Source organism: Oncorhynchus mykiss, chromosome 31 (assembly GCF_013265735.2).
Source record: "Oncorhynchus mykiss isolate Arlee chromosome 31, USDA_OmykA_1.1, whole genome shotgun sequence".
NCBI classification, from domain to species: Eukaryota; Metazoa; Chordata; class Actinopteri; order Salmoniformes; family Salmonidae; genus Oncorhynchus; species Oncorhynchus mykiss.
This window is the reverse complement of record NC_050571.1, coordinates 19,373,610-19,387,084: the sequence shown is the minus strand read 5'-3', so window position 1 is coordinate 19,387,084 and position 13,475 is coordinate 19,373,610. Positions and strand designations below refer to the sequence as shown.

The 13,475-nt window shown below is 41.4% G+C and overlaps 1 protein-coding gene across 2 annotated transcripts; it reads left to right on the top strand.

Moving 5' to 3' along the window:
* The first annotated feature begins 9,047 nt into the window (after positions 1–9,047).
* Positions 9,048–12,528, top strand: rnf4 (ring finger protein 4). Of its 2 annotated transcripts, none has more exons than XM_021583559.2 (8): positions 9,048–9,199; positions 9,834–9,946; positions 10,323–10,464; positions 10,541–10,617; positions 10,781–10,793; positions 10,926–11,049; positions 11,261–11,312; positions 11,439–12,528. In XM_021583559.2, the coding sequence occupies exons 2-8, from the start codon at positions 9,935–9,937 to the stop codon at positions 11,586–11,588; spliced, it is 570 nt and encodes a 189-aa protein (XP_021439234.2). In that variant the 5' UTR covers positions 9,048–9,199; positions 9,834–9,934; the 3' UTR covers positions 11,589–12,528. The 2 variants fall into 2 exon arrangements, with proteins under 2 accessions (XP_021439234.2, XP_036826021.1); XM_036970126.1 differs by lacking the exon at positions 9,048–9,199 and adding an exon at positions 9,385–9,643.
* Positions 12,529–13,475: the final 947 nt, after the last annotated feature.

The window sequence follows — 13,475 nt, the reverse complement described above, 5'->3', positions numbered from 1 at the left end:
ACACAGTTACGAAATCCAGTTCAAGTGATAAGGAGATATGTTGTGGAAATGCCTATGCGCATAACAGCTTGTGGGGCAGCAATACCACACATTCCAATAGTTCAGTTGTTGAAGATTGAATGAGAGGTACATCGTCATGTCCTCCATTGCTGGTGTCCTCCATTGCTGGTATATGTGAGTGGGATGTGAAGATAGAATCCACAATAGGTAGTGATAATTTCCCAGTAATGTGCAATGGTGATTTTAGCACGTAAATCTTGGTGGGGCAAACAAACAAAAGAATATGGGATGCATGCCAGCAAAGCCACTACACTACACTAAACAATACATAAACTGCACTATAACGGTGACAAATGGTGCCCACAAACTGTTATGACCTACATAAAGCTTCCCCAACAGCAGAGTCCCAACATCTTACCACTGCTACACCTGGCTATCAGCAGAGCTTTGTCTGGCAGCGAATCAATTCATTCAGCCTCATTTACTGCCTTTAAAAAAAAACATAACTTACAGTGGCTATTTTAGCATCTAAATCTTGGTGGGGCAACAAAAAAAAGAAGAGTGGGCTGCATGCCAGCAAAGCCACTACTCAATACTAAACAATACATTAATTGCACTATAACGGTGACAAACGGTGCCCACAAACTGTTAGGGCCTACATAAAACTGTCCCTACAGCAGAGTCCCAACACCTACCAGTTCATTCAGCCTCATTTACTGCCTTTAAAAAAAAACATAGCTGATATGGCTCACTTGCTTAAACAAATTTGGTTTATACTGACATTTGAGATGTACAAACTATGGCATAAGGGGACGACAAGCCGATAAGAGGCAATCCATCATTTCGATTAATTTACGCTGTTAGTAGACCATATGTCTCAGCCTAATAATGTTGTCTATTTTCACCTCTTAATTTCGCCTACTCTTCTGACTTGGTGGTGCACATGTAGCTATAACCTGTTTTTGAGAAATATAATGATCGAATATTGTAAGAGCTTTTCACTGCCCCATCTGCCCTGAATGACTGGTCGCCACTGGTCATGTGCAACATACAGTAGATCTTGACGTATGTTTCAGAAAAGGGAACTGGTTTCAAATGGGTGCTTTAACAAAGCAAACTCAGAACTTTTTTTACACTTTGTGTGAAAAAGAGGGTCATAAATTGTCAATGGAAAGGTCGGTAGAAGACTGTGCTGCATCTGTCAATTCAGTCATATTGGATGCTGCCTTATTGGCTATTCCAATAAGAGGGGGGAATGGTAGACTAAAGATAGTTCCTTGGTGGACTGAAGCATGTACTAAGGCCATCAATTGTGATAATGCTTTTAGGAAGGGAAACAACTGGGGGATGTGTGGAAAATGTTAAAGAGAATGATGGGGAAAGGAAAGACAGTACAGATACCGTGTTGGCTGAGGAAAATGTTATGTCTGTTTCAAACAAAGAATAAGCAGGTGCTCTAGGAAGAGCTTTTGCAGCAGTGCATAAAGTTGACAATCTAAGTGATGAATGTAAAAGATGTAAGGAAGAAAAGCTAAGAATGCATGAAGGTGTATACCGTAAGAAGTGTGATTGTGGAGAGTCACTGAATGCTTAATTAACCACGTTTGAAATAACGAGGGCCTTGGAGGGGTGTGGTTGCACTGCTCCAGGTGAAGATCGATTATGCTACATTATGTTTAAACATCTGCCTACAGAAGTTTTGGGAAAGATCGAGTTAATTTAAGAAAATATGGAGAAGAGGAGTGCTACCATCAGGATGGAAACATGCTGTCGTTTTGCCTTTTGTGAAGCCTGGTAAAGACCCATCCAGTCCTGCTAGTTAAAGACCTAATGCACTTACAGTAAATCTCTGTAAACTAATGGAACAGTTGTTTGTAGGCAGATTGATGTGTTATCTGGAACATAGGGGTCTATTAAGTCCATACCAGAGTGGATTCCGAAAAGGAAGGACTCCCCTTGATGCATTGGTTAAAGTTAGTATTGAGGTGACCAAAGTTTTGGCAATGAAGGATGTGATGTCAATAGTATATTTTGATATTGAAAAACTATATGATACAATGTGGCAGGAAAGTCTACTGATTGAATTGAATGGAATGGGTATTAGTGGGAGAATGTACACCTGGATAATGGATTTCTTGTTTGACTGAACTTTCCAGGTCAGGGTGAGTTATCAAGAGAATATAAGGTGGAAAATGGAACTCCACAGGATAGTGCTATAACTATCTTATTCACGTTGAAGATTGATTATTATCTTTTGGGATATTGGACAGGGCATAGGGCGGCCTTATATACAGATGATGGTGCCATTTGGAAAAGGGGAAGAAATATTCCTTTTGAAATAGAGAAAATGCAAGGTGCTGTTGTAGCAGTGGAGGAATGGTCTTTATCATGAGGTTTCAAGTTACCTGTGTCAAGGTGCTGTTGTAGCAGTAGATGAATGGTCTTTATCATGGGGTTTCAAGTTATCTGTCTCAAGGTGCTTTTGTAGCAGTAGAGGAGTGGTCTTTATCATGGGGTTTCAAGTTATCTGTATCAAGGTACTGTTGCAGATATATGGCGTGTAGAAATTCGAAGAGGGTGGCCAGCAGAGATAGGTGATATGGGCTGAGGGAAGCTGAGGGTTGGGATGGGGAACTGGAGACATGTGGGAGTGGAGTTGCTGGACAGAGGATAGAATGACAGAAAGATAAAAGTCAAAATAAACAAAAAAAGAGTATGTTTGAATGACACTGAGGGGCAACACTCTTACATTTAGTGCCGTGCAGGTGTTTGTTCACGTGTAAACATGCATATACACACACCTGTATTCAAACGCACACATGCACAACCACATGGACACACACACACACACACACACGCATGTAAATAGTCCCACACATGCACTCAACCGTATACAGTTGGCCTTTGTTGTCCATGATGTCTTTTGTTTTTGCATTGTTGTTTTCCTTTGTTTTTCTCTGAGAACTGTGGGGGCGATCTTGGATGGTTGTTGGCCTGGCAGTTAGGCGCTTGGGCCAGAGGCCGATAGGTCAATGGTTCAGGTTGGAGATCTATCGACACACCCTTGGGCGGGGCGCTTGACCTTGATTGCTCCTGTGGGTCGCTCTGGATGGGAGTCTGTTAGTTGACTGAATGTAATGTAAATGTTGACTACAGGTAAATTGTATGTTTTAATATTCAATATTTAACAAGAAAAATGTGGTATTAAAATGTTGTTCTGTTGGATTCTGGCTCATACAGGAGTTAATGGAAATAATATAGTAGATATAATAGCAAAAAGAGCTGAGAAAAATAATATTGTGGATATACAGGTGGAGTTGGGTTAGATTTCTGGCAGCGACAATGGGATGAAAGTAGTAAGGGCAGACATTTATATAGTACTAGGAAATCTGTATGGGAGATAATGTCATATAATGGGAACAGAAGGGAGGAAGTTATGTTGTGTAGGATGAGATTAGGGCATGGTACTGGAATGTGTAATGGCTGTTTGGTAGAGGAAACGGTTGAATATTTATTATTATTTTGTGAAATGTATGATGTAGAATGGTAGAGGTTGTTTGACAGGGTCAGAGAGGTTGGACAGGAATGGTGAGTGGATGGGTGCGGTGATGGGAGTAGTGAGGTTTGTAGGGAATGTTTTTATTCAATTAGAAATTCTGGGTTAGTTAAGAGAATATAGAGGTATAGATAGGTTGTGACTGGCCTCACACTCCAGTGCAGTAGGTGGTGTATGCAACTGTCATTTGGTTGCGATTCGCCCAAAAACCGTAAAGAAGAAGTCGTGAAGCCCCAGTGGGGTGCAGAAGGAGCAGGCGGCCGTGGGAGAAGGTCGAAAATGGAGGCGGATAGTGCGGACTAAATGGGCGAAATGGAGGAAAAGTTGGTGAAGCAACAGCTGTGCTGGAATGAGAACAATATGGGTGTCAGTTCTGATGGTATGGAGCGGGAGGAAGAGGGTCAAGGACCGGAATGGTCAGTAGTGGAAAGACGTAGGAAGAAGAGAGATCATGAGACAGAAAGCAGTGAAGCGGTGGAAATGGTAGATGGAAATGGTAGGTTGTTAATATTGTGTGGTAGCCACGCTCAGCAAGGGAAGATGGGAAAAACTGAATGGGAAGAAGATTAAAAGCCAGGCAGGTACCTGGTGCTTATCCAAATATCCATATATCCATAGATGTTCATAGATGATATTAAAGAAAATGTGAAGGGAGGCAGAGTGATTGAGGCCAAAAGGTTGATCAGTAGGAAAGAGGATCAAAGAAGTGAAAGCTTATCAGGGATGGAGAGGTTTGAGAAAGTCTTGCCGGAAAAAGAACAGAACGGATTCCTTAATTTCAATGTTAGAGAATGTGTCCCATATGCACTGCAGTGTTTTAAATGGCAAAGAATGGGACATGTAGCTGCTCAGTGTAAAGGAAAGAAAAGTGTGGAGGGACACATGATTACGGTGGTTGTGGGAGCAATGTGAAGGTTACGTGCTGTAATTGTGGGGGAGAACACAGTGCTGCATTTGGTGAATTTCGAGTACAGAGAGAGGTTAGAGAGGCTCAGAGAAATAGGATCAGTCATAATTGATCATGTGCAGAAGCCGTAAAACAGATTGGTAAGAACTACAGTGCGGACTGATGGAGCTTACATAAATGTACCTGTAGTAAGTGGACCTACTGTCGGGGCTGGTGCTTCTGATGGTCCTGGCATGGTTTCGAGGCCTGTTCAGAAATCTTGTGCTCAAGGTTATCAATACGACTCGGGTCGAAGGTTATTGCGGAGACAGCAAAAGAGATATTGGGGGTAACAGATGTTACTGTTGAAAAGGTTGTTGACATGCTGAACAATCCTAAGGGTGGAGTGTTTCAGCGTGATATAGATACAGTTTAATGGGGTGGGGGGGGGGGGGGGTGGGGGGGGGGTTTGGGGGAGGGGTTAGGGAGGGGTTTTGGGGGAAGGTGAGGGGGAGGGTGTGGTACAAGTTAGTAGGGATTTATTTGTTTTTTTTATGTTCATGGTAGTAAAGAATTGGGCAGATCACGATTGATCGTACATTCAGCACAGTAGGTTGCGGCATGCACTTAAACGATTGTTTGCGGACCGCCATGATATCATAGAAGAAAAAGAAGAAGAAGAAAACGAAGAAGAAGAAGGGGAAAAAAAGGGAAAAAAGAAGAAAGGAAGAAGCCCAGAGCTGGGCATGTTGGACTGGGACACGTTTTAATACAGCCTCTCATTTTACAGTGGGACTGCCGTGGATCTGTGTAGCCTAGTTATGCTAATATATTTGAGACCAGTGTATTGCAGTTAATTTCATATTTTACTTAATAAGTCAAATATATTTGAGTAGTAAACAGGAAAACAACTAGTCCCAGACAGTTCTCAATAGAACATACCAGAGGGGCATCGTTTACTAGGCTATCTAAATTATAGGGATCATAGGTTACCACAAGTCTTGGAATACATTGAGTTTGTTGACAAAACAGACCATGGGACGCCTTTTCACACGGATATTTATTTGTCAAAGGTCCGTGGTGGGTCTGTGTAAATAAATTATGTGATTATATTGGAGACAAGTTTATTGCGGTGAATGTCATCTGTTAATTTACTGTTATAGTATTTCTAAGTAGCAGCCATATCAGCCAGGGAAAATAATTGTTCTCACTTTATGATAGAACATTCAGATTTTCTGCCTGACTGTGGCACTCTTTACCTGAATTGTTAGGATTTCTTGTGATCACAACAAAATACTTATTTGGCTCAAATAGAGATAATTCGTTTTCTTTGAAAAGATGGTCCTGGCTGAGAATATAACATTCTGTTTTCTGCCTGAATGTGGCGCTGTTTGCCATAATTCTCTGGATTATTTTGTGACCAGAACAAATCTTCGTATTTTACTCAACTACAGATTTGTGTCTTGTGGGCCTGGCTGAAAGGAAAAATACATTAAGGGGTCTCCCGAGCAGCACATCTGTCTAAGGCACTGCATCGCAGTGCTTGAGGCGTCACTACAGACCTAGCTTTGATCCCAGGCTGCGTCACAACCTGGCCGTGACCGGGTGGCTCACAGTTGGTCCAGCATCGTCCGGGTTAGGGGAGGCTTTGGCCGGGTGGCTTTACTTGTCTCATCGTGCTCTAGCGACTCCTTGTGGCAGGCCAGGCGCCTGCAGGCTGACTTCAGATGTCAGTTGAACAGTTGAACAGTGTTTCCTCCAACACATTGGTGCAGCTGGCTTCAGAGTTAAGCAGGCGGGTGTTAAGAAGCGCGGTTTGGCGGGTCATGTTTCCGAGGACACATGACTCGATCTTCGCCTCTCCCGAGCCCATTGGGGAGTTGCAGTGATGAGACAAGATTGTCTAATAATTGGTTAGCGCACACTGCGCCCAGCCCAGCCCGCCACAGGAGTCGCTGGTGCGCGTCAAGCCCTCCCTAACCCGGGCGACGCTAGGCCAATTGTGCGTCGCCCCATGGACCTCCCGGTCGCGGCCGGTTACGACAGAGCCTGGGCGCGAACCCAGGGACTCTGATGGCACAGCTGGCGCCCTTAACCACTGCGCCACCCGGGATGACAACCTATTCTGTATATACAGTTTATTCTGAATGTATTCAGATCCTTTCCCGTTTTTCACATTTAGTTACGTTACCGCCTTGTTTTAAAATGGATTAAATACATTTCCTCATCAATCTACACATAATACCAAATAATGACAAAGCGAAAACAGTTATAAGAAAAAAAATGTAAGATTCAAAAAAATTAAAAACAGAAATACCTTATTTAAATAAGTATTCAGACCCTTTGCTATGAGACTCGAAATTGAACTCAGGAGCAGCGACGCTCCCCATCCAACCTGACAGATCTCGGTTAAATCCTTGTGGATTGATAAATGGTATGGTTGAGAGGGATGAGGCAAAAGGAATGGCAAATAAGTCTGGCTGCCCAACTGATTGGCAAACATCCTGCAAGTTGAGAAATCATGTGACTAAACTGAATAAAAAGAAGAAGAAACTACACTATGAAACAAAGATAAATGACATAAAGAATGAAAGTAAAAAGCCTTGGAGCACCTTAAATGACATTTTGGGCAAAAAGGCAAAAATCTCCATCGTTCAATGAATCAGATGGCTCATTCATCACAAAACCCACTGATATTGCCAACTACTTTAATGATTGTTTCATTGGCAAGATTAGCCAATTTAGGCATGACATGCCAGCAATAAACGCTGACACTACACATCCAAGTATATCTGACCAAATTATGAAAGACAAGCATTGTCATTTTGAATTCTGTAAAGTGAGTGTGGAAGAGGTGAAATAAATATTGCTGTCTATCAACAATGACAATCCACCGGGGTCTGACAACTTGGATGGAAAATTACTGAGGATAATAGCGGACAATATTGTTACTCCTATTTGCCATATCTTCAATTTACGCCTACTAGAAAGTGTGTGCCCTCAGGCCTGGAGGGAAGAAAAAGCCATTCAGCTACATAATAGTAAAGCCCACCTTTACTGGCTCAAATAGCCGACCAATCAGCCTGTTACCAACCCTTAGTAAACTTTTCGGAAAAAATTGTTGTGTTTGACCAGATACTATTTGCATTGCCCCCCCCCCCCCCCCCCCCCCCCTCTTTTACACTGCTTCTATTCTCTGTTATTATCTATGCATAGTCACTTTAATAACTCTACCTACAGTACATGTACATATTACCTTGACTAACCGGTGCCCCAGCACACTGACTCTGCACCGGTACCCTCTGCATATAGCCTCGCTATTGTTATTTTACTGCTGCTCTTTAATTATTTGTTACTTTGATTTCTTATTCTTCTTTTTTAAAGGTATTTTTTAAACTGCATTGTTGGTTAGGACTTGTAAGTAAGCATTTCACTGTAAGGTTTGCACCTGTTGTATTCAGCGCATGTGACAAATAAAATGTGATTTGACCATACATGTACACATGGATTTTGTGTTGTAGATATGTGGTAGTAGAGTAGGGGCCTGAGGGCACACACTTAATGTGTTGTGAATATATTGTAATGTTTTTTAAATTGTTTAACTGCCTTAATTTTGCTGGACCCCGGGAAGAGTAGCTGCTGCCTTGGCAGGAACTAATGGGGATCCATAATAAATACAAATACACCACATGCACTGGGGATAGAGAATAATCAATAGTGTTGCTATGGACACTGGAAAATCTGACTAACACACACACACACCTGTTTGACCTCACTGAGTCAATTCGGGTAGCATTCAATGTCCTGTGTTTGTGTTAACCATGGCAGCCAGCATTGTAAATAAAAAGATGTGCCAAACGATAATCAGCCTCTGGATACTTTCCCCTTAATGTATTATTCAGGTCAGCCCACCTTTTAAAAGAAACACAATTTCATTAAATCTCTAGCTGAGTAAAATGAGTGGTTTTATTCTGTTCACTAGACAATCCAGAAAATAACGGTAAACAGCGCCACATTCAGGCAGAAAACGGAATGTTATATTCTAAAATTAATTATCCCTATTTGAGCAAAATAAGTATTTTTGTTGTGATTACATGAAAATCCTAAAAATTCAGGTAAAGAATGCCACAGTCAGGCAGAACATCTGAATGTTCTATTATAAAGTGAGAACAATTATTTTCCCTGGCTGATATGGCTTCTACTTAGAAATGCTATACGAGTAAAAGAACAGATGACATTCACCGCAATAAACCTGTCTCCAATATAATCGTATAGTTTACACAGACCCACCGCGGACCTTTGACAAATACACCTTAGGTGAGAAAAGGCGTCCCATGGTCTGTGTTGTCAAGTAACTCAATGTATTCCAAACACTGGTGGTAACCAGATGATCCCAATAATTTAGGTAGCCTAGTAAACGATGCCCCTCTGGTATTTTCTATTGTGAACTGCCTGGAACTCGTTGTTGTTTCCCTGTTTACTACTGAAATATATTTATACTTAACTCAAAGACGAAATTAAATGCAATACACTGATCTCAACTAGGTTACACATGACCATTGTGGACCCATTGTAAAACGACAAGCTTAAAAGTCCCAGTCCAACGTGCCCAGCTCTGCCCACCGGGGCTGCTGGTGCATTTTTTCATTCTATGAAGGTGGGGCGTGTGGATGCGATCAGCCAACCCAACCCCAAAGTAGAAGAAGAAGCGTTTCCCGTTGTAGGCTGCAGGAGAGAGGAAGTTGATTTTCAAAAAAGTATGTACCATTTTAAACCTGGATTATTTATAATTTAATACATCTAGCTGTTACCAGTCACTCACCCAAATGTTGAATGTTTTTGTTTAACGTTAGGTTAAGATGACTCGGGTTGTAAACCCTATTTTACAAGGAGGTAGAGTTTGCATAGGAGCATGTTAGCTAAATTAGCTGGCTTTGCTCGTTAGCTAAAAATGTAATTCTCGCTACTATAGCCCATGTTTTCATTATCCACTGCATTTGTGATAATCAGATACTTTAGCTAGTTGTTTAGACGCATGTCATGCTTAATAAACCGTGTTAATGACCATGTTCTCGGGATAAACCTACGCTTCTTGATGAGCTGCCCTGCTCAGACCCAGCTAATATGCAAGCTAACCTCATTAACTTAGCTAGCTAACCAGCTGTTTTTTTTATCACAGCAGCTAAACCACACAACAATTGGTTAGTTATGTTTGTGGATACACGTAGCTAGTATATAAACTCACGTTTTATTTCTCTAAGCAGAGACTGAGATGGATTGTGGTGCTGTTTGGTTTTATTAGCTAGCTAATGTTAATGTTTCTATTTTTCAACAACAACAGATGACTGACTGCTTGTTCTGTAACGTCATTGGTTTATTTTATTTCCACAGATTACTGTTAAATTTGTCTCGAGCTTGAGTCGGAACGGATGTAGAATTTTCAGCGTGTACTATATTTTACCGATTTTCATCCACACCTTTCCCATCACAACATGAGCAGTACAGTAAGTTCTCACCTTTACATCCCTCGTTTTTTTTAGACAATTTAGAAAATGTCAGTTCTGCTGAGCGCAACGTTGTGAAAATTCCTTGCAACTCCCAGTGTGCGTTTACTGCGAACACTGAGGCTGATACCCGCTGAGTCTATTTGATCATAATGTAGGCCTACCAGAGTGGCCTAACGTTAAAAACGAGGAAATGCATCCCATAACATTTTTAACATGTAAATGGCTGTTCTAGCATTCAGCCTACGGTAGCAGGCAATGTGTAGTGTTTGTTGTAGGCCCACATTCCTGTCACATGATAACCCTCCAAAACCTTCAGTTTCATTTTCACTTAAGCAAAGGGGTCTGGTTACTAAAAAGCAGTACATTGTCACAGACACAGAGGAAGAGAAGGACTGGAGCCCCCTCAAGTTCCAGACGCACAGCCAAGAGTAGCAGAGTCACCACCACTATGCCACTTCGTGCAGCAGCAGCCACTGCTGAGACCATTGCTGTGCTGGAGAGCAGTAGGACTAGCAGTGAGTACCAATGGCTTTATGCCTTTCTCTCTGGTTGATTATGGATAGGTTTCAAACCCTTCTTTTGGCTGTGCAGGTGAGGAGGTGGTGGACTTGACATGTGAAGGTTCTGAGTCAACTGTGGTTGACTTGACCAACACTGATTCTGTGGTGGTGAGTTTGGGAGCTCTCTCTATGCAAATAATGATGTATGCATTAGCTGTTTTAATTGTATTGATAACAATAAGCTTTTGTCACTGTTTAAAGACTGAAATGTTGACATTTTATGTTTCTATTTTCTTTTCCACCACTGCATGATTGCGAATGGGGAAACCAGGTTGTCGATGAAGGTAATTCATTGTTTTCCTCAATCACAAAGATTTAGATTAACTATGTTTTGACCCTCAAGTAATCATTCATCACTACATCAGACAAACTCTGTTAGAAAAATGCATGTTTATCTGCTAAATGGCATATATCAGGGCTTCAGGGCAGACGTGGACTTGGCGGTGAGAGTTACGTGCTGAGCAGTGATGAGGAGGGGGATGCCAATGGGAGCCTCAGTGCTGACCTTCTATCTTCTCTACAGGCCAGCAGTAGAGCCAGGTACTAACTAACAACCTCTCTGACATGATAATCTTATCAGATTACATATAAAAAAATGATTTTTTTTTAAACAATTTTATTAGAATATTTGTGTTGAGGCACATAAAAGCATCAATCTCATTCATCCATTTATCCACTCATAATATTGGCATGTAACCACTGAAATCATGACCTTGGGTTGCGGTAGATCCTGATGGTCTGTTCTCCACAGGTCTACGCCAGGTACAGTCAGCTGCCCAGTGTGTATGGACTCCTATGCTGAGGTAAGAGAAGCATACTTAATTGTGTGTGTGAAGGTGACTATGCCAAACTGTTTCTGTAATTGCTGTGTAGCTACCAGAATGTGAAGTTGTCTCTTCAACTAAGGTTCTGTTTTCCTCTTCCTCTAGATCATTGAAAGTGGCAGACTAGTGGTCTCCACAAAATGTGGTCACCTTTTCTGCAGTCAGTGCCTCCGCGACTCACTGTCGAGATCCCACACTTGCCCAACCTGCAGAAAGAAACTGACCCACAGGCAATACCACCCCATATACATCTGATGCCAAACACCCATGACTCATCCACTGGTTTCACCCTCTCCAAACCTGCAACACTTTGAATCATACCTGACTATCACTGCCCCCTACTGGACAAGCATACCTTTTTGTTTACAAACATATTCAACCGATGTTTCTTCTACAATGACTCTCATGCCAGCAGACATTCACCTACATTTAAAAAAACAAACGTATTCCACCTATTCTCGTACTGCTGGTCATTCATTTCACAGTAATCAGATCGTTGTGGATCTGCATCACCAGTGACCACAACCAAGAAAAAACTAAGCTCAGAAGCTATATTACCTTTTGATCAGATACTGTTTTAATGAAATGCCACATTTTATAATTTTAATTTAGCAACTTGGTCTTTTTATTTTTATCTTAAGAAGTCACATGTTGTGTCGATGGCAATAGCTCATGTGAATGGCACTTAAGTTGCTCTATGCAGAAATCGCGCCACCATTTCCTATATGCTAAAACTCTAATAGTTAGCCTAATATCAGTTTATATGACAAAATAAGCTAGCATAGTGTAGAGAATCATTGTACATCTAAACCATTGAAATATATTTTCCATAACCAAAAATATTGTTTCAGCTTTTTTAAGCTTGTGTACAAAACTGAACGTAAGACTCAAACAGAACTTAAACATAGAACAGATAAAAGCGGTATTAGACTTGCTTTAAAGTAGAATTATAGATCTATAACCCACATTTCTATGCGAATTTGGTCTGGTTGGCCAAAAAGTTACATGTTGCCACAGGAGACCCAACACTAACTCCAGTAGAAGCATCTGATTATTGCTGCTGAGTAGGTGGCTGTCTGAATGGTGGGTGTTGCTTGAATTTGGTCATCACCATTGTAAATAATTTTGTGTATGTGTGGATAGAGATAGATAAATGATAAGTTAATTTAAGGTTCAATAAAAATGTTGATTGAAAGCATTGTTTCAGGTATCTTTGTGACAGAAACTGTGAGAAGAGACCCCGAGGTAGGAGAGTGCATTGTTGAGCACTCATGCTACCCTGAGATCTACAATTCCTGTCAAAAGTTTGGATGTACCTACTCATTCAAGGGTTTTTCTTTATTTGTACTATTTTCTACATTGTAGAATAATAGGGAAGACATCACAACTATGAAATAACTCATATGGCATCATGTAGAAACTGAGTGTCATAACATATATTTTATATTCTTCAAAGTATCCACCCTTTGCCTTTATGACAGCTTTGCGTTCTTTCAACCAGCTTCACCTGGAATGTTTTTCCAACAGTCTTGAAGGAGTTCCCACATATGCTGAGCACTTGGCTGCTTTTCCTTCACACTGTGATCCAACTCATCCCAAACCATCTCAATTGGGTTGAGGTCTGGTGATCACTCTTTGGTATAATACTGTGGTAGACATGCTTGTTAAGTGTGCCTTGAATTCTGAATAAATCAGACTCACCAGCAAAGCACCATCGCACCACCATACTTCACTGTGGGAACCACACATGCAGAGTTCATCTGTTCACCTACTCTGCGTCTCACAAAGACACTGGTTGGAACCAAAAATCTCAAATTTGGACTCCTCAGATTTCCACTGGTCTAATGTCCATTGCATGTATTTATTGGCCCAAGCAAGTCTCTTCGTATTGGTGTCCTTTAGTAGTGGTTTCTTTGCAGCAATTTGACCATGAAGGCCTGATTCACGCAGTCTCTGAACAGTTGATGTTGGGATGTGTCTGTTACTTGAACTCTGGAGCATTTATTTGGGCTGCAATTTCTGAGACTAGTAACTCTAATGAACTTATCTTCTGCAGCAGAGGTAACTCTGGGTCTTCCTTTCCTGTGGTGTCCTCATGAGAGCCAGTTTCACCATACCGCTTGATGGTTTCTGCGACTGCAC

Bases quoted from the DNA above. Each gene is read 5' to 3' on its own strand.
- rnf4 (XM_021583559.2), top strand. The intron at 10,465-10,540 runs GTGAGTACCAAT...TTGGCTGTGCAG, and splicing joins GGAGAGCAGTAGGACTAGCA to GTGAGGAGGTGGTGGACTTG. The intron at 11,313-11,438 runs GTAAGAGAAGCA...CTCTTCCTCTAG, and splicing joins GTATGGACTCCTATGCTGAG to ATCATTGAAAGTGGCAGACT.